We start from the raw sequence: 16909 nt of genomic DNA, 5'->3' as shown, positions 1-16909 counted from the left end.
CCTGCCTTGGCCTCTTGAGTAGCTAGGACCACAGACGTGCACTACCACACCTGGCTAATTTTTGTATTTTTTGTAGAGGCAGGGTCTCCTTGTGTTGCTCAGGCTGGTCTTGAACTTCTGGCTTCAAATGATCCTCCTGCCTTGGCCTCCCAAAGTGCTGGGATTATAGGCATGAGCCACTGCAACTGGCAGACCACCTCTTAAAGAGAGAAACTACAAAACTTCCTTGCCAAATACATGGATAACGAGGTGAAACAGAATTGGGCTATTTTCACAATTGGGCTTTTTGTTTCAGTTGGTAAAATTAGATTAATTTTCAGTGTTTAGTTCTGAACTCACTGTATTTCAGTAAGAATTGTTTGCATATAGAAATTGGGGCAGGTACAAATTTTGTATATCAATCTATCCAGTAGTCCAGATTACTCTTTGCTGTATTTGTTTCATAAGTCAGGTCTGATGAGATTTTGGAAGCATTGTTTATACACGGAATTACCAATTGTAAGTAGATGTTGGTAAATTAGCAGTTGTTCAAAGGTGATTCATTTATATCTTTTTTTGGGTCATAAATGACTTATTTTGGTGTTCATTTATTATTCTAACTTTGAGATTTACTTTTTTTCTATTCCTTGTATGCTGTGAATTTTTAACAGATTTGTTGAAGTACAATTGACATATTAAAAAATCACATTTAAAGTAAACAATTTGAACAGATTTGACGTCTGTATACACCTATGAAATCATTCAAGATAAGGAACATACCCTTTAGTTTCAAAAAGTATGCTTATGCCTGTTGGTACTCCTCCTGTTTGCCCAGACAGTGACTTATCTGCTTTAGGTAATTTATAAGGTAATTTGCATATTCTGGAATTTTACATAAATCAACACATGCAGTATGTACTCTTTTTGTTTGGAGTTTTTTTTTTTTTTTTTTTTTTTTTTACTCAACGTATTTTTTTTGAGGTTCATTCATGTTGCATGTATCATTAGTTCAGTCCTACATATTCTGTTGCAGGTATATAATGTAAGGATTCACATGTTGATGGACATTTTTCCCCTAGTGTTTGAATATTACAAATAAGGATGGTATAGACATTTGTATACAAATCGTTTGATATGGTTTGACTCTGTGTCCCTACCAAATCTCATGTTGAATTGTAATTCCCAGTGTTGGAGAAGGGACCTGGGGATAGGTGATTGGATCATGGGGACAGATTTCCCCCTTGCTGTTCTTGTGGTAGTGAGTGAGTCCTCACGAGATGTGGTTGTTTAAAAGTGTTTAACACTTCCCCCCTTCACTCTTATTCTCTTGCTCCACCATGGTAAGATAGATGTGCTTGCTTCCCCTTCATCTTCTGCCATGATGGCAAGTTTCTTGAGGCCTCTCCCAGCTGTGCTTCCTATACAGCCTGTGGAACTGAGAGTCAGTTAAACCTCTTTTCTTCATAAATTATCCAATCTCAGGTAGTTCTTTATAGCAGTGTGAGAATGGACTAATACATCGTTGTGTGGACATATACTTTCATTTATTTGGACAAATACTTAGGAGTTTCCACTCCGTGACTGGATCCTGTAGTAGATGTATGTTTGATGTTTTAAGAAATGGTGAAACTTTTACAAAGTGATTGTACCTTTTTATCTTCTCATATGAATATATGAAAGTTTTAGTTCCTCCACTTGTTCACCAACACTTGATTTGGTTGGTCTTACTAATTTTAGCCATTCTTACAACTGTGTAGTGATACCTCTTTGTGCCTTTAATTTGCATTTCACCAGTAACAAATGATACTGAGCATCTTTTGATATGCTTGTCATTCATATATTGTTGCCGAAGTGCTGCTTCAAATCTTCTGCCTATTTTGTAATTGGATTGTTCTATTATTGAAGGTGTTAAAAGCAGGTTTATTGAGACATAATTGACATGTAATAAAGTACACATATGTAAAGTATACAGTGAGAAAAGTTTTGACACATATATATACTTAGGAGGCCACAAACAAGATGATGAATATATTCATCACCCCCAAAAGTTCTCCTGGTGCCACTTTGTAATTCTTCCTTTTCTGCCATGTTCCTTTTTGGGGGTCTGTCTCTTTAACAGCATATAGCTTAGGATTACTTTCTTTTCCCACTGAGGCAAGACTCCTTTTTATCCGGTGTTACGTGAATTAGGAGATTTTCCACTCTTAAAAGAACAGGTACTATTGTGCTGTGTGAGACTAGGGCAATTCCCTTTCATCCTTTTGGGTGACTCTTCCTTGCTTGGATAGTTTCCACACAGAGTTGCTCTAATCATTATGTAGCTAGATACTTGGGGGTGTTCTTTGTTTGTGGAGTTATCTTCTCTTCAGTACTCTGCCCTGTGATCTTTAGCTGTTGACTTTTTTAGGCTTTTAGCTCAGTCTCTTCAACTCAAGGATTACCACCAGATTCTGCATAGATACTCTTTCCTTGGGCAGGGATCTGTACTTTCTTCAGGCAGTTGTTTGCTCACCTTATTTCCCTTTCAGGGTTCACCCTTAGGGGTTGCTTAATGTCTAATATCTGAAAACTATTGTTTCGTATGTTTTCTCATTTCTTGAGTTTTCAGGGAGGAGGGCAAACCCAATTCCTGTTACTCCACCTTGGCTCTTACGTGTACTTTCTACTCTTCATATTTATCTTTTATTTTGGTAAAAAACACATAACAGTAAATTTACCATCTTAACTGTTTTTAAGTGTACAGTCTAGTAGTGTTAAGTGTATTCACATTGTATAACAGGTCTCTAGAAATTTTTCACTTTGGAAAAGAGAAACTCTGTATCTGTTAAACACTAATTTCACTATAAAAGTTATAGACTTTTATAACCACTCCACTTTCTGTGATTTTGACTATGTTAGGTACCTCATGGATGGAATCATAAAGTATTTGTCTCTTTGTGATTGGCATATTTCAGTTATAATGCCCTTGAGGAGATTGAGGTTCATCCATGCTATAGCATGTGGTACAATTTCCTTGTTTTAAGGCTACATGATATTCCATTGTATGTATACACATTCCGTTGATCTGTTTATACATTGGTGGACAGTGGGTTTCTTCTTTCTCTTGGATCTTGTGAATAATGCTGTTGTGAACGTGGGCATGTAAATATCTTTTTGAGATTCTGCTTTGAATTCTTTGTGTATATGCCCAGAAGTGGGATTGCTGGATCATATGGTAATTTAACTTCAAATATTTTGAGGAACTGTCATGTTTTTCATAATGGCTGCACCATTTTATATTTCCCCCAACAGTGTACCAAGGGTTCCAATTTCTCCACATTCTCACCAACACTTGTTATTTCCTGGGTTTTTAAAAATAACAGCCTCTAGTGGATGTAAGGTGATAACTTGTAGTTTTGATTTGCATTCTCTGATGACTGGTGATGTTGAGTATCTTTTCTTTCTTACTATATTTTTTTTGAAACAGGGTCTTGCTATATTGCCCAGGCTGGAGTGCAGTGGCACAATTATGGCTCACTCCAGCTTTGACTTTCCAGGCTCAAGGGATTCTCCCACCGCAACCTCTCAAGTAGCTGGTACTACAAATGTGTGCTACCACACCTGTTTATTTTTAATTTATTTTTAGTTTTTAGTAGAGACAAGGTCTTGCTATGTTGCCCAGGCTGGCCTCAAACTCCTGAGCTCAAGCGATCCTCCCACCTCAGCCTCTCAGAGTGCTGGGATTACAGTCATGAGCCACCACACTGGGCTGAGCATCTTTTCATGTGCTTGTTTTATATGCCGTCTTTGGAGGATTGTCCATTCAAAAACTTGGCCCATTTTAAAATTCAGTCAATTTTTTGTTGTCAAGTTCGTTATGTTACATATTTTGGATATTAACCTCTTACCAGATACATGATTTGCAAATATTTTCTCCCACTCTGTAGGTTGTCTTTTCACTCCATTGATTACTTCTTTTGATGTACAGAAGTTTTTAACTTTTAATGTAATTCCATTTTTTGTTCCCTGTGCTTTTGGTGTCATGTTCAAGAATTCATAGCTAAATCCAATGTCACGAAGCTTTCTCCTATATTTTCTTTTAGTAGTTTTATAGTTTTTGTATGTGGTGTAAAGGGTCCAACTTCATTCTTTTTCAGGTGGATATTGGATTTTCCCAGTACCATTTGTTGAAAAGACTGTCCTTGCCTCACTGTATAGTCTTGGCCCCCTTGTCAAACACCGTTTGACTAGAAATGCATGGGTTTATTTCTGGGCTGTCTATTTTGTTTCATTGGTTTATATGTCTTTTTATGCTGGCACCACTGCTGTCTTGATTACTATTTGTATTTAGTATGTTTTGAAATTAGGACTTGTAAGGACTCCAACTTTGTTGTTCTTTTTCAAGTTTGTTTTGGCTCTATGGGGTCCTTTGAGATTCCATATTAACTTAAGGATAGGTTTTCCCGTTTCTGCAAAAAATGCCGTTGGGACTTTGACAGGGATTGCATTGAATCTGTAGATTGCTGTGGGTAGTATGGACATTTTAATAATAAATCTTCCAATCTATGGATACAGTGTGTTTCCATTTATTTGTATATTTTATGGTTTCTTTCAGCAGTGTGTTATAGCTTGCAGTGTACAAGCCAGTTGGATCCTTGGTTAATTCCTAAATATTGTATTCTTTTTGATACTATTGTACATGGAATTGTGTTAATTTCTTTTTCAAATTGCTTATTGAAATACAAACTGATGTTTGTATGTTTGTGTGCTTTTATTTTTTGTATCCTGCAACGTTGCCAAAATAATTACTTCTAACATTTTTTTTTTCTTGAAAATTTAAGAGTTTTATGCATGTAAGGTCACATCTGAGAACCAGGGTAATTTTATTTCTTCCTTTCCAGGTTGAATGCAGTTTATTCCTTTTTCTTGTCTAATTGCTCTGGCTAGGACTTCCACTGCTGTGTTAAATAGAAGTGGTGACAGTAGGCATCCTTGCTTTGTTCTCAATGTTAAAGGAAATGCTTTCAGTCTTTCACTGTCAAGTGTGATGTTAGCTGTGGGCTTTTTGTGTATGGCTTTTATTATGTTAAAGTTTCCTTCTATTTCTATTTTGTTTTCATGTGTTGAACTGTCCTTGCATTCCAGAAGTAAAGCCCACTTGGTCATGATGTGTAATCCTTTTAATGTGCTGCTGAATTTGTTTTGCTCCTATTTTGTTGTGGATTTTTGCATCAGTATTAATCACGGATATATGTCTATACTTTTGTTCTTGCTTGTTGTGTCTTTCTCTGATTTTGGTGTCAGGGTAGTGTTGACCTTATGGAATGAATTTGAAGTATTCCCTTCTTTTGAATTCTTTATGAGTCTGAGGAAGCTTGGTGTTAATTCTTGTTTAAATGTCTGGTAGAATTCTCTAGCGGAGCCATCTGGTCCTGGGCTTCTCTTAGTTGGGAAGTTTTTGATAACTGCATCCAATCTCTGTTTACTAGTTATAGGCCATTCAGAGTTTTTATTTTTCATGTCCTCATTTTGCTAGGTGTACATTTTTAGGAATATACCAGTTTATTCTAGGTTATTCAATTGTTGATGTATATTTGTTCATAATATTCTGTTATAATCCTTCTGGCGTCAGTTGTAATGTCCCCTCTTTCATTTCTGATTTTCATTTTTCAAGTCTTTTTCTTAGTCTAGGTAAAGAGTTTATTGATTTTGTTGATCTTTTTTTTAAAAACAAAAAAAACAAAAAATAAAAACCAAAAACGAACTCTAGGTTTCACTGAGTTTTTTTCTTTCCTTGTCTTCAGTTCTGTATTTAGTTGATCTCAGCCCTAATATGTATTATTTTCCTCCCTTCTGCTATTGTTTAGTTTAGTTTGTTCCTCTTTTTTCTAATTTCTTGAGATACAAAGTTAGGTTGTTGATTTGTGATTTTTTTTTTTTTTTTAAACATGTAAGCTTTTGCTGCCATAAACGTCCCTGTTAGTACTGCTTTTGCTGCATCTCATAAATTAGTGGTTTGTTGTTTTTGTCTCCGGATATTTAAAAAATTTCTTTGTAATTTCTTTGCCCCATTGGTTGGTTAAGAGTGAGTTTTTAAATTCCACATGTGTGGATTTTCTTGTTTTTCTTCTGTTATTGGCTTTTAGTTTCATTTCACTGTGATTAGAGAAGATAGTTGGTATGATTTCAGTCTTCTTAAATTTATTCAGACTTGTTTTGTGACCTACGTTTTATATAATTTTAATATGTATCTGAACTTTCAGAGTTAATTATAAAGACTTTTCTGAATTGTCAGTGTTTAGTTTTCTAAAATATGTTCACGCCTCTTCAGCATATTTACAATATTTTTGAAAATTAATAGACATTCTTTTTTAGAAGTTTTTAGGTTTACAAAAAATTTGAGCAGGATAGTATAGTGTTCCCATGTTCTAACCACCCCTCCAACTGTCATTTTTCCCTGTTATTAACGTCTTACATTAGTACAGTACACTTGTTACAGTTAATGAACCAATATTGACACATTATTATTAACTAAAGACCATAGTTTATTCAGATTTTCTTAGTTTTTACCCAGTGTTCTTTTTCTTTTCCAAGATATGTTACATTTAGTTGTCGTTTCTTCCTAAGCTTCTGAAGACTTTGTTTTTGATGACCTTATGAGGTTTTTTTTTTTTTTCTTAGCAGTTTTGAAGAATATTGGTCAGATATACTGTATGATCTTCTATTGGAATTTGTCTGATATTTTTCTCATGATCAGACTGCGGTTATGGGTTTTTGGGAGGATGTGTTATACTTGACATTTTAGTATTCAGGTGTTCTCTTAGAATACTGCTTGAAGCAAAACCATCTGTGCCAACTGCTTTTAAGTTTTATCCTCTTTTTTTGTACTCTCCCACCCACTTATATAAGTAATATTCCAATTGTATTTCTTAGGTATAGATTTTAAAATACATTCTATCATACTTCTTTGTAAAATCTTTTTTTAAAAAAAATGTGTCTTCGCTATTATCAAAAAGATAACACATGTTGGCAAGGATGTGGAGAAAGGGAGCCCTTGTGTACCTTGCTAGGAATGCACAATAAACAGCCATTATGGAAAACAATATGGCAGTTTCTAGAAAATTAAAAATAGAATTACCATATGATATAGCAGTCCCGCTTCTGGTTATATATCTAAAGGAATTGAAATCAGTATGCTGAAACGGTATCTGCATGTCCATGTTCACTACAGCATTATTCACAATAGCTAAAATATGGAAGCACCCTAGGTGTCCATCATTGCATGAAAGGATAAATGTGGTATATATGCACAATGGAATACTTTTCAGTCTTAAGATAGAAAAAATTCTGTTATTTGCAAGAACATGGATGAACCTGGAGGACATTATGCTAAATGAAATAAACCAGGCACAGAAAGACAAACACCACGTAATCTAAATTGCGTGTAGAATCTAAAAAAGTTGAACTCTTAGAAGTAGAGAGTGAAATGGTGTTTACCTGAGGCTGGATTGGGAGTGCATGGGGCAAGAGGAGATGTTGATCAAATGGTACAGGAGGAATAAGCTTTAGTGATCTGTTGCACAGAATTATGAAATATAGTAATAATGCATGTATATTTTAAAATTGATGAAAGAGTAGATTTTAAGTGTTTTACCACAAAAAAATAAGTATGTGAAGTGACGGATTTGTTAATTAGCGTGAATTAATCATTCTACTATGTAAGCATATGTCAAAACATCACATTTTACCCCATAAATAGATAATATATACAACTATTATTTGTCAATTAAAAATTAATAAAATAAAAACAAAGTGTCTCAAATGTGCTGGTTTAGGTTTGTGGGGAACAAATGCAGTTAAAAGGTTTTTTTTTTTTCAGATTTTGGAGGGTACGAGCAAAGCAAGGTAAAATTAAACAACTTAAGTCGAAGTTTGTTTGTGTGTGATGTTTGTATATGCCTTTATTTTTTATTGTGGTAAAATATGCATAACAACATTTACCATTTTCAAGTGTACAGTTCAGTGGCATTTAAGTATGTTTATTTTGTTTGTGCAACCATATATAGTTTTTAAAATATGCATTGGTCTGCTAGGACTGTCATAAAATACTATGGACTGGGTGGCTTACACAACAGAAATTTATTTTCTCACAGTTTTAGAGACTGGAAATTCAAGATTAGGGTGTTGGCAGGTTTTGTTTCTCCTGAGGCATCTCTGTCTTGCAGATGGCCTGCCCTCTGTGTGTACATACCTTGTGTCTCTTAGAATGATACCAATTGGGCCGGGTGCAGTGACACACGCTTGTAATCCCAGAACTTTGGGAGGCCAAAGCGGGTGAATCACTTGAGGTCAGGAGTTCGAGACCAGCCTGGCCAATATGGTGAAACCCTGTCTCTACTAAAACAAACAAACAAAAAAATATAAAAATTAGCCGGGCATAGTGGTGTGTGCCTGTAGTCCCAGCTACTTGGGAGGCTGAGGCATGAGAATCGCTTGAACCTAGGAGGCAGAGTTTGCAGTGAGCCTTCATCTCAAAAAAAAAAAAAGAATGACACCAGTCATATTGGGTAAAATCCTCATAAGTTACCTTATTTAACTGGATTCCTGAAAGGCCCTTGCTCTAATGTCATATTTGAAATGAGGGTTCAATATAAGAAATTTGGGGGGAGACACAGTTCAGTTCATAACATCTTTTATATAGAGGTGCTTCCAGTTTATCGCTATCTTCAATGTATTAATTTCCTGTGGTTGCTCTAACAAATTACCACAAACTGGTTGGTTTAAAACAATAGAAATTAATTCTCTCACAGTTCTAGAGGCCAGAAGTTCTAAATCAGTATTATTGGGCCAAAATCAAGGTGATGGCAGGGCTTTGTTCCTTCTGGAGGGAGGCTATAGAAGAGAATCCATTACTTGCTTCTCCCTGATACTAGTGGGTACTGGCATTCCTGACTGTGGCCCATGTCCCTCCAGTCTTCAAAGGCAGCATTTTCAGTTCTCTCTGCCATGTCGTCGTCGTCTTTTTTGGAGACAGAGTCTTGCTGTGTTGCCCAGGCTGAATTGCAGTGACATGATCTGGGCTCATTGCAACCTCTGCCTCCTTCATTCAAGCAAGATTCTCCTGCCTCAGCCTTCTGAGTAGCTGGGACTACAGGTGTGTGCCACCATGCCCAACTGATTTTTGTATTTTTAGTAGAGATGGGGTTTCACCATGTTGGCCAGGCTGGTCTCGAACTCCTGACCTCAGGTCATCTGCCCACCTTGGCCTCCCAAAGTGCTGGGATTACAGGTGTGAGCCACTGTGCTTGGCCTCTCTGCTGTGTCCTCTCATTGCCTTCAGAGTGTGTCTCATTCTTATAAAGATACATGTGATTGCATTATGGCCCACCAGATAATTCAGAATAATCTCCCCTCTCGAGATCCTTAATGTAATCATATCTGAAAAGACTTTTTTTTTTTTTTTTTTTTTTGCCATGTGAGGTAACATTCTCAGGTTTCAGGGATCAGGGTGTGGATATCTTTTGTGGGGCGATTGTTCAGCTTATCCCACTCAGTCGTTTATAGTAGACTTTTAATGTTCTTACTTTGATTTTACAGTTTAGTTTTTAACAGGCCCCCATGTTCAGTTCTGGGTTGGTGGGAGATGATGGCATTGGGTGGCAGAGAAAGTATCTCATCTTTTCTGTATACTATGCAGAAAATTCTAGGTCTGTGGTTCTGGGAAGGACAAATCAGAGATGATAGTGAGTATGGAAATAAAACAATTAAAGTAATCTAGCTTGATAACAGAGGTAGGTATGGTGGTGCTATTTTTTAAATAATAGAGAATTTAGAAGAGTCACAAGCTAGTTTCAGGTATGGGGAGGAGGGGATGTATAGAGTTTGGGACACACTGAGTTTTTAGAACTTCTGAAATATGGTAAAATTAGTAATGGTAGGTGTGTTTTTGGCAAATGCATGTTCAGTGGATTGTTGGAATAGAAGTCACTTTATACTAAATTAAGGATTAAGTTGAAGATGGAAAGTATTGATACATTCTATTCTCTAGAATAAGGGTGCTTGGCATTTAGTAAGTACTTAATCAGTGTTGGCTATTATGAGAATTACTATAGTGTTCCAATACTATAACATTTTTGTCTTCAGCTGTTTGGTTACGTCTTGATATGTACATAATATTAAATAAATACTGATCTAGAAAGATGTGTGTTGTGTTAATTATTTTCATTATTGCCATTGCCATACTATTAAAATTAATGAAAACAATTTATTGTAGATTTTTTTAAAAAAAAAGAATTAGAAAGTTTCGATTTCTCGTTTGAATAGATTATTATTTCTCAAAAAAAACCAGTGGGATTGGGGGGGCACTTAGCAATAGTTTCCTAAAGATTAAAATGATCGTATTCTAGTTGAATGCTTTTTTTTATGTTATATCAAGAAATATAATTTGATTTATGGTTTTTCATTTAAAATCGTAATGTATTGTAGCTGTAGTTATTCATGTTTAACACAAAAAATTAAACCTTGGTCTTTGTATGTATTCTTTCAGGTTTGATTTAATTTTGGATGAGATTATTCTTGCAGCAAGATGTTAATAAGACAAAATCTAGGTAAGTAGAAGACTGCTTTGTTAAATGTACATATCGAGATAGGAATAATACAAAAAAAATGTCTTAAAAATGTGGTGTTGAGTTCAGAACCAAAGAGTTTTTAAATAAAATTTTGAAATGCAAATAACTGTCTTTTTGACACACTTGGTCCACTTGATTTGATGGGAGTAAAATTACAGCTATCAAATTGTGGAACTAAATTTTTAGTTTCCTTCTTTTGTGTTGAGGTTAACTAAAGCATTCAGGTTTCCAGTGAATATTCTAACATGTTAGAAAATCAAGTTAGTGTTTGGTTCAGCCACTCTTCAAATTGAACTCTCACCACTTCAGTAAGACATTTATTGTGCCACTTCATTGTTTTCTCCTTTGTTGATAAAGTATATGAATAGTCATTGCTTTTGTGAATTTTGCTTCGTTATTACTGTTACCAAATGGGACATTTGCCAAATTGTGATTTCTTTCTGTTAATATAGTATTCAAAATTGTAAATTATTGTTTTAATGTTTTCCTAGTGGGTGTCTTTACTGAATGACCTCTCTAATACAGCATTCTGATTAGCTTTCTAAGGCTGTTCACTTTCAAAAAGTTGAATTGGCATCATGTACTTTTGGTCTGGTATGTGAAAGAATGCTTTTAAATAATATAAGCTGTTGACGTGTTTTAAAAAGATACATTTACTGTTTGTTGGTAAGTGAATATGGCTTCAAAACGGAAACAGGGGAAAACGAACACTGAAAAAATTGGAGTTAACTTGGTTTTCCCTCTAACCAGATGTTTCAGCTGTCAAAAATTTGCTGATCTCAGTGTTTGTTAAAGAAAAAAAAAAAGAAGTCTAGGATGAAAAGTGCTGTAGTTCAGTAATATGCACTGAAAGAAATCTCAGTCAGTGGTTTGGGCATGTTTTGAAGCAAAATTTCCCTTTTATTGCTATTATATAATAATAATAGTAGTGGTAGTTTGAAGAGTACTTATTGTGCTCTAAATTCTATTAAGTGCTTGTCATACCTTATTGATCATTATAGTACCTCCTATTGTGTAGAAAAATTTTATTTTTTGCTTTATAGTGGACTATTTTTCTTTAGGAAGAATAATTTACTTTTGTAGCATTTATTAGAAATAACACTTGCCTATATATCCTCTTACAGTGGAGAAGAAGCCAGACTTTTGTACTTGAAGGTCTTATTAGGGATTTGTTTTCTAGTTGAATATACAGTGTCTGTTAGAACTTTTGTTCTGATTTTCTGTGTTTGATATTGCTTGTGGGATGACACTGGTTTAACTTATTCTGACCTTATTTTCCACCATGCTTATATATGTATTTTTTTCTTTTTTATTATGGTATAGTTTACATATATATAGTAACATAAAATTTGAGGTATAGAGCTGAATGACTTTTCGCATACACATTCATACATGTAACCGCCATCTAGATCAAGATATAGAACATTTCATTACTTTAGAAAGTTCCTTGTGCTTTCCCCGCTTCCAGTCCAATAGCTTTTTTCCCCTAAAGTAATGATCTCTCTGAATTCTGTCAGCATAATTTAGTTTTGCCTGTTCTTGGATTTTATGTATAGTATGTACTCTTGTATCTGGCTTTTTCATTCAACATAATGTTCTTGAGCTTCATCTATGTTGTGACTATATCAGCAGTTCATTATTTTTTATTGCTGTTTTATTTTTAGTAATATTCCATTGTATGAACACACTACAAAATATTTATGTTTTCTCTGTGATTTGGTTTATTGGATTCTCCATATTTCTGTTCCTACTTGCTAACTTTTCTATACTCTTTTCCTTCTTCTACCTATCTCTTTAATTGTCCCCCATCACTTTCGAAATAAAATGTAGTAAACCCTATAACACGGCATGCAGTTATCTCACTGTAGCTATGCCAGAATGCTGAGGATTATATGAATAAACTAAGTATGATGTTTCATATTCCTAGTTCTAGTCCTAGGTGCCTGTTGTCACTTTCCCTCAACCCCTTGCCTCCCCAATTGCCAGAGCCCTCTCTGCTAGTTGTCAGCTGATCTTCTGAAATAGCCTATCTGAAGCATCTGTCTGATCCTTTAAGCCAGGCCTGGGCATAGTTTGTCTTCTTTATTGGACTATGAGTTTGAAGGTAGATACCATCCATGTCTCATTTATCTTAGTAGCACAGTGCTGGGAATACTGCGTGCATTCGGTAAATGTTTTGTTAAACATAGATCAATGAAAAGTGTTCTTTTCTCCCAGGCAAATAGAGATTCAGAATGCTAGCTGGAATGGGATGGGGGCATTGGCACTTCAGTTGCTGTTGGGCCATAGGAAGGAGCCACTGAGGACAATCCAGAGAGAGCATTATAGACATTTTAGAAAGAGAAATAAATTATTTCCCAAGTCTTCTTTCAATGGCTAGTAAAATATTCTTAGTTCAGACCTAAAGTAAGACTGTCATTGTTGATTTTGATTAGTATTTCCAAGTGGAGGCATTAATCCATGTTGCAGAAATTTGAAGTGTTTGCTATGAAGAGTGTTTTCTTTGTGGGTTTGTACTAGTTATTTCTTTAAAGATTTTGAAAGGTTACACTAATACAAGTAGAAGATTGGGAACACTAGTCACACATGTAAGAAGTGAAGAAAACTTTTCCTCATTTCTCTGAAGGTAAAAAACTGTTAGGATGGAGGAAGAAATTGTAGAATCATAGCCTGGAACTGTGGTAACATTTTCGATTCCCACAACTGAGGAAGCCTGCTATTTGTTGTAAGGTATTTAAATTTTTTTTATTGTAGATATGTAATATAACATATATGAACAATATGCTTTTTTTGTTTTGTTTTTGAGATGGAGTTTCGCTGTTGTTGCCCAGGTGGGAATGGAGTGGTGTAATCTCAGCTCACTGCAACCTCTGCCTCCTGGGTTCAAGCAGTTCTTCTGCCTCAGCTTCCCAAGTAGCTGGGATTACAGGCATGTGATACCACACCCAGCTAAATTTGTGTTTTTAAGTAGAGATGGGATTTCACCATGTTCATCAGGCTAGTCTCAAACTCCTGACCTCAGGTGATCCACCCTCCTTGGCCTCCCAATGTTCTGGGATTACAGGTGTGAGCCACTGCACCCAGCCTAAACAATATACTTTCTTAAGAAATAACACACTTCTTAAATTTTAAAGCATTTTGACTAGTGGGTTTTTTTTGTTTTTTTTTTGTTTTTTTTCCTGTGTTTGAAATTTGGCTAGTTGGTTGACTATAGTAATCATCTGTAGATTTTTATGCCTGAAGCTTGATTGCCCTCTAGCAAGTCCAAAGCAAGAAAAGGTTCTTCCCCACTGGGATCAATTTGTTGCCTTTCCTTTCTGTAGCTTCTGCCATAATGCTTGAACACATAGTTGGACATTGACCTTTTCTCATGCTGTTCCTTCTGTCTTCCCACAAGGATTTTCTTAGACATAGATTCTTACCGTATATAGACCTTGATTCTTTTTTTTTTTTTTTCTTTTTAATCCTGGATGTGAACTGTGTTTAGTCCTATTGTTGGTTAGGGTTGAGCAGCCAGAGAAATTTAACCTTGAGATTGCCTAACTTACGTGTCTCCACAAATATTTTAGACTAATTTTTCTTCTCAGAGGCTGCTAGCTGTACCTCAGTTGCAGAGTCTTCCTCTTCATTTTGTGCTTCAGTATTTAACATAGGCAGCTGCTGCTAAGACTGCAGAATCCCTGAATCCAAGAATTTGAAATTCTTTATGGATATTTGTCTTAAATTAATTTATCTAGTTTCTACCTTAACTTCTCTGTACTTCAGTTTCTTTAGTAGCACTGTAGATGTGCTGCCCTTTGTTGTAGCATGAAAAAGAAAACTTTTAAATTAATACAGTTCTTTGTTCTTCATTCTAGATGAGATTATACAACATACATTGACCCTTTCCAGCTGTATTGCCAAGTAACAGTATTTAGTATTTCACTTTTTTTTTTTTTTTAAGACAAAGTTTTGCTCTTGTCGCCCAGGCTGGAGTACAATGGCGCAATTTCGGCTCCCTGCAGCCCTTGCCTCCTGAGTTCATGCGATTCTCCTGCCTCAGCCTCCTGAGTAGCTGGGACTACAGGTGCATGCCACCACACCTGGCTAATTTCAGTATTTTTAGTAGAGATGGGGTTTCACTGTGTTGACCACGCTGGTCTCTAACTCCTGACCTCAGGCGATCCACCGGCCTCAGCCTCCCAAAGTGCTGGGATGATAGGCGTTAGCCACTGCACCCAGCCACATTTAGTATTTTCAAAATGTAAATTTTTTATAAAAGTCACATGTGACTTTATGAGCAAATAGTACAGCAGTGTTTAAAGTAAAAAGTAAAACTCTTACCTCCCACCCAGCACTGTACTCCCCATAAGTTACCAAAAATAGCTGGTATGTATTCTACATCTTTCTCTTTCTGCTTATCAATATATTTTGGACATTTTTCCATATATGTACCACATTTATTATAACTGTTACCTTATTAATATTTAGGTAAATCTCAGGATTTTTTGCCTGTATATAAGTATTGCTGCAATAAATATTTTTGATTATATCAATGGGAGTGTGTGAGAGTGTCAGGATAATTTGTAGCAGTAGATTGCTGGGTCAAGGATATGTGCCCTTTAACTTCTGATATAATAAAACTGCAATGAGGTTGTACCACTTAATATTCTTATTGCTAGTTTATGAGAATATCTTTTCCCACATTCTGCTAAATATTTGTTTTATCCTGCTAGTTTAATTGGCAGAAAGTAGTATTTATTTTACTGTGCATTTTTTAAATTGTGAGAGTGCTCAAAGGTTTGAAATATCACCTTCATTACAACTTAAATTCTATTGGAGAATATATGTGAAGATTTTTATTTTTTGCTGTTAAGTCCATCAGTTCCATCAATTAACATACCTTTGTGTTTTAGGTGTTACAGTCAAAGTTAATATTGAATAATCAGATTATTTGCCTTTTTTTTCCCTTTATACTATTTTTTTTAAGATAAATATTTCCTTATGGCAAATTTCTTTATAGTTTGCTACAAACTAACATCAGCATAGCCTGTAAATAAAAAGAAAATAAAAGCCATTACTAAATATTAGGTTCATTAAGTCTAGATTAATAGCAGTCTGCTTAAAATCTGTTGTCTTTTACAACTCAAGCATTAGAATACTTTGCTTCTTTGTGGTTATTTTTTACTATTCTTATTATGTATGATAACCTACAGTTATTAGTCTTAATTCCAGCTTTAATATGAGTGAACTCCTTTTTTTTAAAAAAATTATTTAATTCTAGAAAACTTAAATACTTAAATTTACAACTGTAAAAAAAGAGCTGAGAAAATCCTTAGTGTTCCTATGATAGATTTCTCTGAGTTATTGTTACAAATTGACATCTTTTGGTATTTTTAAAATAGTATTTTCTAGTGTGATGCTTTTATTCCTAGATATGTTTATAGTAGTATGCCATATTATATAAGGGATTTGAGCATCTGTGGATTTTGGTGTCTGGGGGGTTGTCCTGGAACCAATCCCCTTCAGATGTGAAGGGTCAACTGTATATCTGTCTCTCTTGATCTACATCTCTTAAAACTCACCCTTGGTTTCACTGTGCTGTTAAATTTGTTTAAAGGGAGGCTACATTGTTCTCTTTTGAAGTTGAGCTGTGAGTAGTTTTTCAAGAAAGTTTCAGCCATGCTTGGGTTTAGTATAAAAGTTTCTATCCAAATCTGAAATGTTTTTAAACCTAACAAAGACTAAGTGGCCAATATCATTCCAATGTGTGAACAGGAAACCATAAAACTGCTCCTTCAGACCAAAGAATTTTGCCATGGCTATACTTTAGCCTTCTATGATTGGTCTAAACTGTAAATAAAAGTGCTAAATAAAACAAGGCAATCAGTAAGCCTTTACTGAAATCTAATATTCTAGGCACTGTGCTATATGTTAGGGATGCATAATTAGTCATTAGAATTCCCAGTATCATTCGACTAATTATAGTACAAATGATGAACACAATACTGCCAAGTCTGAGTAGTACAGTGTAGTAGTAGGCCTGAGGAGGACGTTTTTAAGGAAGAAGTCAGGAAAGGCTTCATAGAGCAAGATATCATTTAGAGTTGAAAAAAAGAATAGAATTTTCACCTTGGGAAAATATGGGCAGATGGGGCATGAACTAAAGCTGTTATTTTAGTTTCTAGACATTATTTCGTAAAAACAGTTTCATTTAACTGAATGTCCATATTGCCAGAGTTACTGAGTTTCTTAAATGTACTGAAGTGTACATTTTACCACAGCTTAGGAATTTATTATTTGAACTGTTTCCTTGTGCTATTTTTTTCAAACTGTGGAAACAA

The 16909-nt window shown here is 35.1% G+C and overlaps 1 protein-coding gene across 6 annotated transcripts in view; it reads left to right on the top strand.

The window, feature by feature from the left end:
* ZNF644 (zinc finger protein 644) overlaps positions 1 to 16909 on the top strand; it is a 100948-nt gene that overhangs the window by 23228 nt on the left and 60811 nt on the right. For all 6 annotated transcript variants that reach the window (XM_025398433.1, XM_025398457.1, XM_025398441.1 and 3 more), the window contains one exon: positions 10505 to 10565. In XM_025398433.1, coding sequence (XP_025254218.1) covers positions 10544 to 10565 — 22 coding nt within the window. In that variant the 5' untranslated portion in view covers positions 10505 to 10543. The remainder of the gene's footprint in view (positions 1 to 10504; positions 10566 to 16909) is intronic.

This window comes from Theropithecus gelada, chromosome 1 (assembly GCF_003255815.1).
Source record: "Theropithecus gelada isolate Dixy chromosome 1, Tgel_1.0, whole genome shotgun sequence".
Lineage (NCBI taxonomy): Eukaryota > Metazoa > Chordata > Mammalia > Primates > Cercopithecidae > Theropithecus > Theropithecus gelada.
The sequence above is the reverse complement of the archived record's forward strand: the minus strand, read 5'-3'. Positions and strand labels throughout refer to the sequence as shown.